At 41.5% G+C, this 15,955-nt stretch overlaps 1 protein-coding gene across 1 annotated transcript; it reads left to right on the forward strand.

The window, feature by feature from the left end:
- The first annotated feature begins 671 nt into the window (after window positions 1–671).
- On the forward strand, window positions 672–15,226 carry LOC122129995 (dehydrogenase/reductase SDR family member 11-like). Its single transcript, XM_042704742.1, has 7 exons — window positions 672–1,034; window positions 11,215–11,424; window positions 13,169–13,263; window positions 13,722–13,851; window positions 14,039–14,131; window positions 14,224–14,289; window positions 14,546–15,226. The coding sequence occupies exons 1-7, from the start codon at window positions 903–905 to the stop codon at window positions 14,585–14,587; spliced, it is 768 nt and encodes a 255-aa protein (XP_042560676.1). The 5' UTR covers window positions 672–902; the 3' UTR covers window positions 14,588–15,226.
- The last annotated feature ends 729 nt before the right edge of the window (window positions 15,227–15,955 follow it).

Consider the following 15,955-nt stretch of genomic DNA (forward strand, 5'->3'; position numbering starts at 1 on the left):
ATATATATATATCTCGGCATAGGCTACTTTTATATCTTGCAATGTTCTTGCAAGTGGAACTAAATGTGTGGATCCGCCTCCTGTTTCGGATCCCCTCCGAACTTTAATGCGTTCTCCCGTGGCCCATGCTACACCATAGACATAGTATACAGTATATTCTGTCTATGTGCTACACCCTTCCTTCAAATTTCACTGAAATCGGGCACTTTTTTTAATAAAAAAAATTAAAGAGAATAAATAAACGTCTTGGCACCCAAAAACTCAATAGGCCACTTTAATGTGTTGTGGCGGGATTAATTGTTACTTTTTTATAGGATAAAATAATATAGGAGATTTTGCATTGAACAGGACGGTGTTACTGAATAGGCTACCCCAGATTTCCTCAATGGCTCAGTGGCATTGGCACATTTTCGAATCATGACAGATGAGTAGGTTACCAAATGCATAGGGCACCACGCTAATTGCTGCATGCGAGAGTGACTTCACGTGACTTCACTTTTAGTCAGATAATAACGAAATCTAGCCTACTAATCAATTTTAGATTTTAGTGATCATGACAATAGTTAGCGTGGAACTATGTCCATCCATCACAGCAGTGGAAAGCGATGGTGACCAAAGGTAGCCTCGTTTGGCATGCTGTTTAATATTTTAATCCCGAACGCAGGGATTGGGTGTTATCTAAAATCCTGTCGTAGGTTTTAAGCTTCCTAGGTTCCACGAGGGTTGGACAGTGCAACCGCCCGCCCTGCAACTAACTGAAGTGATTGGTCAATATTGAAGTTAGGCTAATTGAAACCCTGACGATACGAAATCGCGCGGAAGTGGTCAACTTGGCACTGTCCAGTGTTTGTATGAAGTAGGCTACCTCATTTTTTAATAAATCCTCATCTGAACCTGAAATAATGGAACGCTGGGAAGGAAGAGTTGTTCTTGTAACAGGCGCTTCGGTCGGGATTGGATCGGCTGTTGCACGGACCCTCGTTCAGCATGGCATGAAAGTGGTTGGCTGTGCCAGAAGTGTCGATAAAGTAGAGGTGAGTATTAAAGCTACTGTATCCGACGTCTAACGGATACACTTTCTGTAATATTTATGGCTGGTAATGCTACATTTAGGTTGCAGTAGTTATCGGGGAGTTATCAGTTAAAACTGACCATGCTGTTCGCTCCTGGCAGGATCAATTCTGACACTTGGAGTTTAATCCAGCAACTCTATGTCAGTTATTAAACGAGAGACCACCAGAGGCCGTCTAAATGCAGTAGTAGAGGTCCTCGGCTCTGCTAATAAATCACTTAATCATAAATGATGATTTTATTTATGACTTTATGCCAGATAGTATCCAGGTAAATATATTCGTTTTTGGCCATAGTGGAAATGTGATTTGATCTATTAGACTATTGCAGGACAAACAACACCAACAGAAAAATGCAGCAGAGTCTTCCTTCTTGCATTATTGCGTAATTATGTATTTCTAAATCTATAGGCTAATATAGCCAGGTTATAGCTAGGTTATACTGTCTAATTTAAATTTGTCATATTATTGAATTCACACCCTCCCAGGTGATGTTTAAATTCAGAGTGACTTTGAATCATATCTTTAATACTATGAAATAAAAACTGGTAAGGTTCCAATAAGGGCTCCAATGTTGAAGGAGTGAAAGACTAAGTGAACCACAGGAGGCCATGTGTGTCGGATTTTGTTTGTTTTCCAGGAAATTAAAAGTGGGTCTCCGAGTCCTATAACTTGTTTATTTTGTTAAAGAGACAATCTTTATTAAATATTAGCTCCAGGGCTATTTGGTCCCTGCTTAGTTAAAAAGCTCGGTTGCTATATGCTTCCCTTACATTTCTGCTTGGCATCCTCTTGTTTAAGATCTTGCCTCAACATGGCTTGATACATTACACCTTTAGCCTCAAATGGGGCATGTCTTCATCTGTTCATATATCTGAGCTTTTCTGTCATATGTAAATAATAGGCTGTTAATGCCTATGTGCATTCCAAAAAACAACCAACAGGTTATCAGTTACCATTACAGAGTTTTTGTCTAAAACTAGTGCGCTAACCAGCTCATAGCCAGTAGAGTTGCCTTGCAAAAACCAACAGCACAGTTTCCACTGATGAAAGCTTATTCGCTTGCAAACTGATGTATTTTGGTGATTTTAGCAATATTGGTGTAGCCTGGTATAACCAGACTCCTATTCACTTTGTGAATAGGGTCTGGCCACGTTCCATTAAGCATTCTCAAAAATGGTGGTTAAAATTGACAAGACAAAATTGACAACCTGCAATTGCAGGAAATTCTTTATTTTTTTTTCTAGTCATTGCATCCTAATGTATGTAGACTTCTAGTCTGGTATAACCAGACCCAAATTCACTTTGTGCAGTGCAGTCCGAGTTGGCTGGTTTATGGTGGTACACCATTTGCACCTCTCCAATAGCAAAGTAGTTGTGTGGGCCTCTATAGAACATAGTAGATATAGGCTGCTAAAATTATCCTTTGACATAGACCTAGTGAAATCTAATGTTTTAGCTAGCTAGCTACAGGCATTTTTTTTAGCATTTTAGCCCTTGGTTGCATATTGTGCCACAGATTGTTTTCCCAGTGGGCGTAGTTTTCATAGTATGACATGTGCTCTGTCTCTTGAAGGGAAATTCACCCCCTGATGGTAGCATTCCTAACACTGGGCGAAACGATAAACTCCATATTGAAAAGTTTGTGGAATGAGACCATGATATAGCTTTGAGATAAAGATTTGTTGATTCTGATTATCATAGTTTTTTTGCAAAAAGCAAGCAAAGCTTGCTATCTGTAGGTTAACATACCTTGTTATTGTAAAAAAAAAAAAGGCGTTCTCAACTGCATTATGGAAAAGTGTTATTTTTTTCAGGAAAGTAACGTTACGTTTTGGCCCTCAGGTCTCCACCAGGCAAGTAAAGTTAGTAAGCCACATAAATGTTTGTACAATTGTTGCAGTAATCTCCCTCAGCTCCTGCATTGAAGGGTCATAGAGATGCACAGATACAGACGGAACCTGCTCGTTCATTTAGCTTATGAGCCAGCTGCTCAGCGCGCAACACAGTACAAACATTTGGAGGTGCATTTTTGACGTGAGCCACCGTGCGCAAGACCGGAACGGCAGGTATAAATTCCCTTTAAGGCTGTATTTACACTACCAGGTGACCCAATTCCAATTATTATGTGGCACAGAAGGGATATGTGTTATGAAGGTATAAACAGGAAAAGCAGATGGAATCGGATATTCTTAGATCCGTTTCGGGCCTCATTCATATTGAGAAATAAATCCGATATAAATCGGATATCTGCCAGTGCGATCTAAACGTATCGTATATTAACGGATATCGGCCAGTGCGATCTAAACGGACAGATCTGATATTAATCGGATATCTCCCAGTGCGATCTAAACGGACAGATCAGATATTAATCTGATATCTGCCAGTGCGATCTAAACGGACAGATTGGATATTCCTTGTCATTGCGATTCGCACATCATTGAAAATGTGACGAACTTGCACTTTTCTGCATTTCGATGACGTATAACGTTACTTTCACATGAACAACTTCAGAAAGTGAACTGGAGGATGAAGGCTCAGGCCAGTGGCCTCCTGCCTGAGGTTACTTGTCTTTGCAGATCTGTGAAGATGCTTCTCAAAGCAATAGATTGTATTATTATTTTGTTTGTGTTAGTTGCAGTGCTGACTGGTTGTTTACTTTCGTTTCGGTAACCAAACCCAAAAGTGTAAACACAGGTATCAGATATGGGTCAATTTTAAAAGTAGATGTAAACAGGCAGTCAAAGAAATCATATATAGGCAAAAATATGGAGCTGGGCATCAAGACCTGCAGTGTAGATGCAGCCCTAAAGTTTGGTTGGTTGGCAAAGTTGGTACTGATAAATGGCTTGTTAGGTGCTAACTCATGTTGACACATTTTTTTTGCATTTTCGCAGGGTGCATAACCTAGGTGGCTCGTTGGAACCAAAGTTGTGTTTATCTCTTCTTTGCATGACCATATACCAGTATAATGATGATACCAGTACTAGTTACCTAAACAAACATCGTTCAAAAACTGCATAAATTGTTGCATACTATCTCTTTAATCGATGTATGTACCACACTAACTGAATAGTCTTCAGTTGTTTCTGCTTAATCCTGGTGTCCTGTTAATAATTGACTGCATTTGTCTAGGATTGCGTCGTGTCCTTGACCCTCCTCAAGGAAATTGATTAGAGCTATCAGCATTATTAATGAATCTCAAATTGGAGGAACAGCCAAGACTATTTCGGTACAAAAATTGGTTGAGTACACGAGTTTACATTTACCGTGTTTTACTGGATGTAACATTTTGTAAACGAACGAAAATGGCAACAACAGTAAGAGCAGCTCAATTTGTGTATGCGGAGTGGTGTTGGTATAGTCCTCAACATTACAAGCAGGTACCTAAGCAGCAATACTAGCTGACAAACATGGCAAATTGTGCAAAAGCAGCTTCCTTTGAAGTCTCCTTGCTTAAATGACAATAGATTTGGAGTCAAGCTTTGCTTTCTGTTCAACATCAGACTGAATGGACAAGCATAACTTAGAAGAGGCTGTGTGTTTTGGCAGCACTTGCAGGCCTGTCTCCAGAGGGACAGCAGCTGAACGGAGACTATTGAGATGGACGCATGTGGTCACCATGGGTTTCCTCTTGGAATGGTGTGGTGGGAATGCCAGCTCAATCAATACAGGACTAAACTGGAGGCCAGGGCCACACTGTCAATGCCTGCTAGCTCAGTCCTGTCAGCTACTGTTAAATTAGTTCAGTACACTTAGTGTTTTAAGTGTATGCAGTGAAGTCAATTATACAACAGTGTTGACAGAGTTATAGTTCATACTTTTAACTAACCATCACTAACAGACTTTGAAACAACTATATCCCATTAACAAATATGACTCACCTCAGCCAGACCAACAGTCATAGGCAACACCCATCATGGTGTAAACTTATGTAAGTAATGGCCTTGGGTGTCTTGATTTTTATTGCTATTTAATTATGTTATTTGTCCTTGTGATCAACAAAGGAGACCTGAGATTATGTGTGGCATGTCCTCTTAGTAAAATCTTGACGTTTTCAGCATCACTGAAGTGTTGCAAAGGCTGGACTCGAAAAACTGGCTGTGACACAAGGTAGATATGCTCTCTGGGTGTACTAGGTCTTTATTGCCCTGCATTTGCACAAGCTGTGCATGTATGTTTGAAAGGTCGTGTTGACATCCTCAGATCCCACATGGAATCATTGATGGAACATTGTGCTGACCTTGCTGAGGGGTGGTGGATGAGGAGGGGTGAGAGTGCGAGGGCTCTAGGGCGTGGCTGAGGCAGTAGCAGAGGTTCAGTGCTCTGCATCATCATTTCATAATGGCCATTCTGGATGTGGATTTTGTTTCACTTAATTCACTGGATCTTGCTCCACTGAAGTCATACGGAAGGTTCGATTACAAATTGGTAGTTTACATTTAAATTGAAATGAACTAAACAGGTAAATTCTTCACATATTTGAGGCGCCAAGTAAAAGTGTTCAATCATGATGAGTAAGAGAAGTCTTCCACCTTTCCTTTAGGAGCTGAAGGGGCAATGAATCACAGACAAGACCTGGGAAGGGGTCTAATCTCAGTGGTACACACCTTTGTACACATCCGAGTGTAGACTATCAAATAGGTTACCAATCCCTGTGAAGTGGCCATTGACAATAGTTGTTGAGTGGGTCAGTGTATTGACCTCAAAGGAAACCAGGTAAACCTCAGGGGTAAACAGCCCATGGTTAGATGTCATGGTCTGGTTTGTCTTAACACTGCTTTTCTCAGTGAGTACCGCAGGTACCTTTGAGAGTATTTGGAGATCACAATGATTAACTTCTGAGTTTTCTGCAAAGTCTGTGTTTTGCTTGCGCTGGAGATCAGGGTCAGTGAAGCTGCAGAACTGCTTTTCATCTCCACACACTCTGTGATAACATATGGCCTGGTAGTGTCGGTTCACTAAAGGATGGAATATTTCAAATAGATTTACAGTGACGCGTGTCAATTTACTCTCTATTGATGCTAAAAACTTAATGTAAATGGACAAGCAGTATACAGTAATTCATAAAGCATTTCAGATAGTCCAATGTAAATTCCTTTCTGTTTGGTCATGTAGGGATGCTGAGCTAGTTTTTCATACTTACAGCCAAGCACTACTTTTTTAGGCGGAAGGTACTTAATCACCTTTCAATGACATCAGTGACAGCCATTGGATTTGGTTTGCTTTTCACCTTGTTCTGTGGCTCTAATCAAAGTGCCCTGTCAGTAATGAAGTCTTACTGGCTCCTGACTGGCCTCTTGTTGAAACTGAGACGGCAAGTCTAGCCCTTTCTCTCTATTTTGTGTGTGTGTGTGTGTGTGTGTGTGTGTGTGTGTGTGCGTGCGTGCGTGCTGGGTGTTGGGGTTTCATAGCAAGGATGGCTAGTTTTACCTAATGCAAGCTTTGCACTATTTTATCAGTGAGATCTTATTCATCATTGTTGCTGTTGGATCACCCACATATGTAAATGCTGACCGTCTTAAAATTCTCAAGATTTAATCAAGACCATAAACAAACAACTTGTGTTTTTAGGTGGTTTTACCTGCATCTTATTTGACCTTTATTTACCTGTGCAGATGTATGTCTTTAGTGTTGATATACCAGAAGCCCCAGCTGAATATCATTGTTAAACTTTCCATGAACACTAAATTCACACCAGTTGAAACAGAATTCAGTGGTCATAAACTATTCTCTGAATGGCTTGCTTTAGACAGCAGTATATCAACTATCTTTCTTCCTGACGCACTTTAAAAATATGAATATGATTGTTTATATTTGTTTGGCATTTAACACAGTTGCATGTATGATCTGAATTTAAATTAGGATAAGTGAAGATATCTCTTTCCATCTGATCTTACACAGTGAGTTCTTTTTTTTGCAGATGGCAGTTACTTCTGTTTTCTGTCCATGCGCTAGTGCATCTTTGTCCACACGTTCTCTTGATACATAGTTGTTCACAGAATAGCAGCCCCTCAGACTTTGACGAGTCACCGTTTTGCCTCTGCTGTAGCAGATATGATGACACAGCATTCTGCATAGTCCTTTGCCACGAAGGCCCTTTGGATGCATAGAACTGCTCTGCGGGAAACACAGTGATGCTACAGCTGGCATGAATGCCTGTGGTTCAGAATGTGGGAAGAGACTGTCGTGATTGGATGAACTAACTGGCATAAGGCTGAACAGCGAGTGATCTGAGTTCACAGAGTTCAATGAATCTCAGAGAGGGGGGATAGGACAGAGTGGGCAAAACCAACATCTCAGAAACGGACCTAGATTGAGTTGCCCACTGGAGTAGGACTTAATGGAATGTAATATTTCTTCAAAAATGTCTTAAATAACAGCTGTACCCCGGAGTCTTTTAAACAGATATCTAAAGAGGTACATTCAGATGACTAATGCGTTAATCCTTTGCTGGATGAATGCATCCTCTTCCCCTCTCAGACAGAGATGGCGCAGCCCTTCTCTCACTGGAATATTTGACAATATCGGCCTTTTAGCAATGGATTCCTGTTTTCTGTGTTTTCTGTGAAGACATGGTGCTTAGCCTCATTAGATTTAACAGTTACCTCATCATACCCCCTTTGATGAAGATGTCAAGGTATATTAGCAGGTATACTAGTGATGTGCCTTCATTCAAGCTTGCCTAGCCCACTTACTATAAACACAGACTCCTCTGAAATTAGTGTACAGCCACAGCCAGGATCACTGTGGTCCACACATTTTATCTCCCAAACCTTTGCTCGAGAAATGTTAAACACACTGCAGATGTTTCTTCAGATCACGTCTGTTAACGATCTGTCCCAGAAGTTTGAAAACAGAGGAGATTTCCTCAGAAACAGATTTGCGCACCCAACAGAATGCTCCTCCCTCCACTCTCTCTGTCCTCTGTCTTGTTGTTTAAACAAAGGGGTTGTGCCTGATGCCCCTCTGCAGAATGTAGCGCAGCATCAGGTGTTACAATGGCAGCAACTCATGACGCACCAAAGCCATTGTCATAATTCTCTCTGTCAATTAACCTCATCACTCCTTTTTTTACTTGGAATTGAAAGTATCCTCCATTCAGGAGAAGTGTGTGTCAGACCTTGACTGCGGTTTCAGTGAAGTTCTTTTGACTTTAGTCACACAGTATTTTTAGTATTGCGATGCTGTAATCACAAATAGAAAACATTCTACACCTTTTTCCTCATATCAATGTTAGTGCTTTGTGACTAGTGACGGTGTATTTTTGAGAAACACAGTTTCCACACCTTATCTGTGGGTAGTAGTCACTTTTGTATGCCAGACACAAATGCAAAGGCCTCCTCTATGGTGTGACAACATGTGACAATTTGATGGTTGTGTAACAGCATTTTAGAGATGTTTTCAACCCCAGTCACACCCACCATATCAGTATCATGGCTAATATTTCTCAGAAAACTTTTTCTCTGTCACAGTCTCTACTGATCACCACAACCACTAAGTACCTGGGAATGTCTACATGGCTTGGGTGTCCTCTATTTATAGGAAACCACTTTTTTCCATTGGAAAACTGAACAATGGGAAATGTATCTGGATATACTGGTCGGTACAGTGTTTTGCACAACACCATCCTGGTCTCAGTCGCTTGCCACAAACATCTCATCCGTTCAAGCCCTTAGTCCAACTCTACAATGGTGATTTACCTACACAGTACCCATCTTAATTAGCCCATAAGATCCACCCAAAGTTCACAGTTCACGTCACAGAACAATGTCATGTTCTCGGTTGTCAATCTTTTCTTTTAGCTATTTATCTCTATCTTTTTGATGTAGGATTTTTTCCTTCCTGTAGTGCCAAATGGCCAAAATGATTTAGAAGTTATCTGGCCTATTTTCTGGCACTCACCGTTCATTTATGGCTCTCGGTGAAAGACTCTCTCAGTGCTGTTATCAGTTGGAGGGAAGGCATTTCATGTGTGCGCTTTCGCCAACCTTTGGACTGCCTCTGCCATAAGACATGCTTTCTCTGTGGTTATCTTCATGTGTCAGTTCTTTCATATACGTCACCATCATCTTTGTCCTTAAAGGTGCAGTATGTAGCATTTAGGGGGATCTATTAGCAGAAATGGAATATAGTATTTGTAATTATGTTTTTATTTGTGTATAAATCACCTGTAACTACGAATTGTTGTGTTTTCGTCATCTTAGAATGAGCCTTTCATATCTACATAGGGAACGGGTCGTCTTCTATGGAGCCCGCCATGTTGCACCACCATGTTTCTACAGTAGACAAGAAGGGACAACACTGGCTTTAGAGAGGGCCTTTTGCGTTTTTACGTTGAAGTGGCAGCTTGAATTTGAGGGTGACGGACGGTTGGAAGAGGAGGAAGAAAGAAGAGGAATCAGTGGTTCCTGTTGCTAGCTAACCATTATGTGTTAAATTTTGTTTATGTTTTTTGCTGGACAGGTCATTTAGCCTACCAATCTAAATGCAATTTGTTGTTTGATAGCTTTGATAACATGGAAATTGGCATAGTTACCAACACAAGTAACCGTTTCCCTTTGTCATTGTTGAAAAAGGTGAAATTGCCACCAGGATTGAAATTCTATGTTTATGCGCTAAAACTAGAATTTATCTTTGTCATTTGGACCCAAAAAGACCCTGTGACGTTACCGAGATCAGCCCACAACTGCTGAAAATTATAGTTTTCCAGACTAAAAGACTAAATACAATTTCTAAATAACTATCTGAGGTAACCTCATCACGTCACATATTATGGCAACTCTATGCGACATCATTTTGAAGGTAGCTATTGGCATTTGACAGACACCGTATGTTCTCTTACACGCTAGGAAAGAAAGGGATGAGGAAGGGGTATTCAGTTTGTTGCACTCTGCAACCTCGCCACTAGTGCCACTAAGTCCTTTACGCTGCACCTTTACGGTTTGCTTGTCAAACACACAGTGGTTGAGTCTGCTCAAGCAATTAAGAGGTGTCATATGCCGCAAGCACATATTGCGATATTTGCAACCTGCAATTGCGGGAAATCGAATGAAATTGTAAAAACGCAAGATCGCAAAAAACCTGGGGGGACTGTTTAGTTATAAACGTGCAGGTGGCATTCTTTATCCCTGTTTTGTTTCTCACGCTCAGCTACCTGCACTACTCTCAGTTGTGAGAACCTATATTGTGCGAGTGGCAGTTAATATCTGCTTGGGTGGAATGATCTAATTTGCTTGTGACCATGTTTTATCGCACTTGCAACATATGACATGAATCAGACGCCATATTTGAGGCTCTTAGATCAAACTGTTGATGGTGTTAATGTGCTACTATAGGATTCTCTTGTGATATATTTTAGTAGTATTGATTGTCCTTCTTAGGGAGTGGCTGGAATTGTTTCAATAGTTTTACACAAGACATTTCGACAACATGGTGAACTGAAAGATAGCACAAGTGTGTGTGTGTGTGTGTGTGTGTTTATGCGATTACCGGCAGGTACATTTGTGTGTATGCTCATTTCCTGTCCGTGATCTGATCCTTGAGAACCCCCTCTCTGGCTGTCTTGCATTCCTCTCCCTGTTCCCATGGCGATGGCTGGACTGACGGGGGCCATGCAAGAGCTCTGCTGATATGAAATGGCCAACTTAGGGACACCACCAGTAATATTTCCACCCAGTCTCTCTGTACTGAGAAAGGCACAACAACTGTTCATTTTCTTCTTAGTGTCTCTTTTTCCCCTCAGTTGTTTGCATGTGACAGAAGGAAGTGGAAGAGGGCCAAGATGACCCTATTTTGAGTTGTCTTATGTTTGTGTTGTTTGTGTAAATAATTCTATTTCATGCCTGGGAGGTTGAAAACACAGAACAGGATGTCATACAGTCCATCCTTTGATCGTTTTTTGTTTTTGTCTTTGATGTCATTGTGTCAACACAGAAACAAGGGATGTTAAGCATAACAACTCTAAAGCAGGGTGGGGTAACCGTTTCATAAAGTTATCGTAAGTGTTCTCATGTCATGTGTGTGATCATGGCAGAGGACCAGTGTCCTCACATGGCCAGACTCCCCTTCAGCCCCACTCTGAGCCCCTGCTGTTCTCCCGGTTGAGCTCCTGGTTGAGCTCCAGTCTGTTCGGTTGTTTCAGAGGCTGGCGGCCGAGTGCCAGAGTGCGGGCTACAGAGGCACCCTCTTCCCTTACAAGTGTGACCTGTCCAACGAGGAGGAGATCCTCTCTATGTTCTCCGCCATCAGGATCCTGCATGACGGCGTGGATGTGTGTATCAACAATGCCGGACTGGCCCACTGTGAGCCGCTGCTCTGCGGGAAGACAGACGCCTGGAGGAACATGATAGATGTGAGTGAGGAATAAATATGTGTGACGGGGGATGCCTGCAGGTACATTTATACCGTCTTACCTGCCAACTGTTCAATACTCTTAGTCCAGTTTGGTTTTCACATAAATCATTTATCATTGCGTCCACATGATGATCCTAAAGGAGAAACCAGTACTGCTGACTCCATTGCTTCAACTCTTTTTTGTCAGCATTTTATCTACCTACTGTTGACAGAGAGGAACACAAATAGGTTCAGCAGTGGGTAGGGCTTGGGCTGGGCTGGGCTTTGTGTGGGGTTAGGGTCAGATAACAGATTTTTCAGGTTTTTCGCAAGTTACCTAGTTGACAGGCGGTTATTAATGAACACATGATTTATGAACTGTCAAATGTCTCAAATGGGCTACCCACACACACACATATTGACATTTGCTTTTTTAAGACCCAGGATAATGTGTCCTGTGGATGTCATTCTCCTACCGTAGGTGGTGACAACGTACACAGACAATGCTTAGGTTTACATTTAGCCATTTGTCATTCTTTTTCTTCAGTGATTTCTTGTAAAGTAAACCGTTGAACTTTTTCTTTACAATGGCGTCAGATTTATCATATGTCACGAGCGCGATAACACATTATATTACTCCACCAGCGCAGATATTAACTGCCGCTCACACAATTTCCACAACTGAGAGTAGTGCAGGCAGCTGTGTGCGAGAAACAAAACACGGGGGGAGACAAAGAGTGCCACCTGTGTGTTTATAAACTATGTGCAGCAAGCGCACAAAGCAGCCACCATGCACAAGAGAGTTGCTGCTTGGCGAGCACAGGAGGGCACACAGGTGCTCTCGAAGTTTAATTCTGCTAGTGGGAATCAACCTGACTTTTTGGGGGGCGGTAAACAAAGAAGACACCGGCCCTTCTATGATTGGTCACTTTCAACACACCCACACAGACCCGCTTGGAACCTTAATTGACAGCTTGATTCCAGGCGTATGTGGAATTTTATGTCTCCCCATGTTTTGCTCGTGTGGAATAATACAATTGGCCAGTAAGCATGTTTTATCGAGCTCGCAACATATGTAAAACTGACGCCATATTTTAACTAGTGCCTTGCTCTACATGATTATGCAGCTTCCACACATTCAAACATTGGCGTATTAGAACAAGAGAATGGCATCAGAACATCACACAACACAGTTCCATTTGTAGAATCTCATCGCCCCCCCCTGTGGTGTGATTCCTCTGAGCTGTTTGACCATTCAGGACTGCTGAAAAACACTTAGAGGCCTACATTTCTACCACCTGTCCATCTGTTGCTATGGTATCCACGATTAATGGGAGCAGTGGGACTGTGTTTAGGAGCATGGCAAGAGGGAGAAAGAGAGAGTCTGAGGGAGTACTTATTTTTAGCCTGTCTAATCTGGACTCCGACCCGGTTCTCTCCCCGTTCCTGCTCCTCCTCTTGCACGGTGGGCCCGCATTAGCCAGGCTACTCACGACAGCCAAACTGACTTCAGCTGGGGCTGGGCAGGGCGATACTCTGTTCACACACAAGGGTCAAGGGTCAGAAATCACTCGGGAGCTTTGGCTCCACCATTCTGTGACTGGCTCTCTGAAGCACTCGTCTCAGAAAATTGATTTTCAAGAAGATAAAAAGCTTTAAAGTTTTCTGTTTGCATTTGTTTTAAAAGTTTGAGATTTAGATTTATGTGTTGTTGATGGAAATTGGTGCGATAAGATCATTTTCCATCGTTAATCGTCCACCAGGTTAATGTACTAGCCCTGTCCATCTGCACACGAGAGGCCTTCAAGTCAATGCAGGAAAGACACATCGATGATGGACATATCATCAACATTAATAGGTACAATACAGCCACACACACACACACATACTCACTCATACAAAGACACTCTATTTTAAGAGGAAATTAAACCTTTTTCAGGCAAACAAAAAAACAACACTGAGTTAAATTGAGATTAGCTACCCTGTGGCCTCAATGAAGGCTCCTGCCATCAGGATATGCAGCTTTAAATCCATGATACCCTACATAAACACCCTACATAGACACCCACACATGATACCCTACATAGACACCCACACATGATACTCTACATAGACACCCACACATGACACCCTACATAGACACCCACACATGACACCCTACATAGACACCCACACATGATAACTACATAAACACCCACACATGACACCCACACATGATAACTACATAGACACCCACACATGATACCCTACATAGACACCCACACATGATACCCTACATAGACACCCACTCACTGCTCTGTCTGTTGCCCTGAGCAGTATGGCCGGCCACAGGATGTTTCCCAGTGCAGACGAGCACTTCTACTGCGCCACCAAGTATGCAGTGACCGCCCTGACGGAGGGCTTACGACAGGAGCTACGAGAGGCCAAGACCCACATCCGAGCCACAGTGAGCAAAGCAGCACCTCCACACATTCCCTTCACCTTTCATCCTCTTAGTTCTAACCCGGAACCCAAATAAAATTCCCCGTCTGAGTCTGTGTGAAAATATGGTGCTTCTAAATCTCTGTCAGTGTGTTTTGCATGTTTTTCTGTTCTTTAATGAGATAACAAGTACATTTGTTTTGTTTCCACAGTGTATATCCCCGGGTATAGTAGAGACTGAATTTGCCTTCCGGCACCATAACACTGACCCAGAGAGGGCAGCTGCTGCATATGAAAGTATAAAGGTGTGTGAGTGGATGTGTATGGAGACAGTACTGTATGTGTGTGTCTGTATTTATTGGCTCTTAAAATATACATATATGTTCTTTTTTTTCAGTGTTTGAAAGCAAAGGACATAGCCAATGCTGTCATGTATGTTCTTAGTGCTCCTGCACACGTCGAGGTAAATACGAAGCACCTCTCACTAGCGAGCAAGCCGTTAGTAATAATAATAATAATAATAATAATAATATAATATAATTATTATATATAATAATAATATAATAATAATAATAACAAGCCGTTAGTAATAATAATAATCTTTCCTTTTTTTTGGTGAACTTGAGTGACTGTTTTTACAATACATAAAAATGTATTAATAGAAAGTGTGGAGTTTTTAAGTATTGTTTTCCACTTTAAAATGTTCTTTTGTTATTTAGATAGCAGATATTCAGATGTGGCCACTGGAACAGGTGCTATAGCAGGAGGATGGGTACACAGAAGCCTAACTGGAGGACCAGATGAAGAATGCTGTGTTGGCAGCTGGCCAGCAGCTCACCAGCGACACCTGCAGGTGATCACATATAAAACCTAGTTCAGAGCCAGAGGGATACAGAACACTCATCTCACGGAAACAAGAAACGTCAACACTGTTTTTTGGTGGGATACCATGCCCCTGGCTGGCAGGATGTGTAAAAATGACTGTAGTGTTTGCAACTTCCAAAGCGTGTGGTTGTCAATAGCCTTCTCAAGAAAACAACTAACAAAACGAGAGTTGCTCACTTGCATTAGGTCAGCTGTTTGACCTGTTTTTACATAGTTTTAGGTCATACCTACATTATCATAAAACTTTTTTTGAAAGAAAAACATAAATGGGAGAAAGAGCAATAGTTACTATTATTTTAGTATTTGTAGAGTCTTTGTTAATAGACCAGCTGTAACTGTCCACTGAAGGAATCAACCCAGTTGGTTGTTTGGTTGCCTAGTACTTAGCCTGTAATCTTCTGCCATCTTGATATCAGCCAGTTATGACCCCTTTTTAACCTTTACCCCATTCTTTAGAAATTATATAATTACGTACCAATATGTTGACCATAAATGTATAAAGAAATGTGTAATAAGAAAAGAGTCCGCTCATTCTTTGTTGCTGCCTATTGGTATTCTCAAAGTCAAAGAATGGAAGACAACCTACTAAAAACCAATCGCCTACCTGGTTTCCGTCACAGTGCATGGAAAAGGCAAAAATATGGTAGGAGTATAAATGTGTAAAAGAAAATCACAATAGCCATGGGTTAGATAGACTTTCAGGCCTCCAAAATGTCCCCAAGGTAAGCAACATCTCTATGCTAGGTCAAGACTTTTGAAGTCTTTAGGAGACAAATCTGCACAGATGAAGAAAGCCATATATTGTGAGCCCTCTGATGGACAGAATGTGAACTGTGCAATGAAGAGTTGACCAGCTGTTTTCAACTATAGATTCATCACTGGACATTTTAGCTAATCTGAGTTCCATCGTAGTTATGGCATGGCCTGTGTTTCATAGCCTTTCATAAGGGACACGTCTTCTTGAGTGTAAACCTTGAGACAATGGAACAGTCCTCAAGCTGAATAAGGTTGCATGCTCAAAATGTGTTCTCATTCTACTGTGCCTCAGAGTGGCTGTTGTACTGCTGGAACTTCAAAATGAAAATCACAACCTTTCTCGTAAAAAGGAAGATAACAGAACTGTTTTGTCTTTGTCCTCACACCCTCAAAGTTTCTCTCCAAATTAAAAAGTGAAAATATAAAAGGTTTCTAACATGGGTCTGCATTGTTTTACCTTTCATCGTACTGGACTGTGGCCTAAGAAC

Source organism: Clupea harengus, unplaced genomic scaffold, assembly GCF_900700415.2.
Source record: "Clupea harengus unplaced genomic scaffold, Ch_v2.0.2, whole genome shotgun sequence".
Lineage (NCBI taxonomy): Eukaryota > Metazoa > Chordata > Actinopteri > Clupeiformes > Clupeidae > Clupea > Clupea harengus.

Excerpts from the sequence above, each read along its gene's own strand:
- LOC122129995 (XM_042704742.1), top strand. The coding sequence starts at position 903 with ATGGAACGCTGGGAAGGAAGAGTTGTTCTTGTAACAGGCGCTTCGGTC. Across the intron at positions 11,425-13,168 it reads CCTGGAGGAACATGATAGAT|GTTAATGTACTAGCCCTGTC; the intron begins GTGAGTGAGGAA and ends ATCGTCCACCAG. Across the intron at positions 13,264-13,721 it reads CATATCATCAACATTAATAG|TATGGCCGGCCACAGGATGT; the intron begins GTACAATACAGC and ends TGCCCTGAGCAG.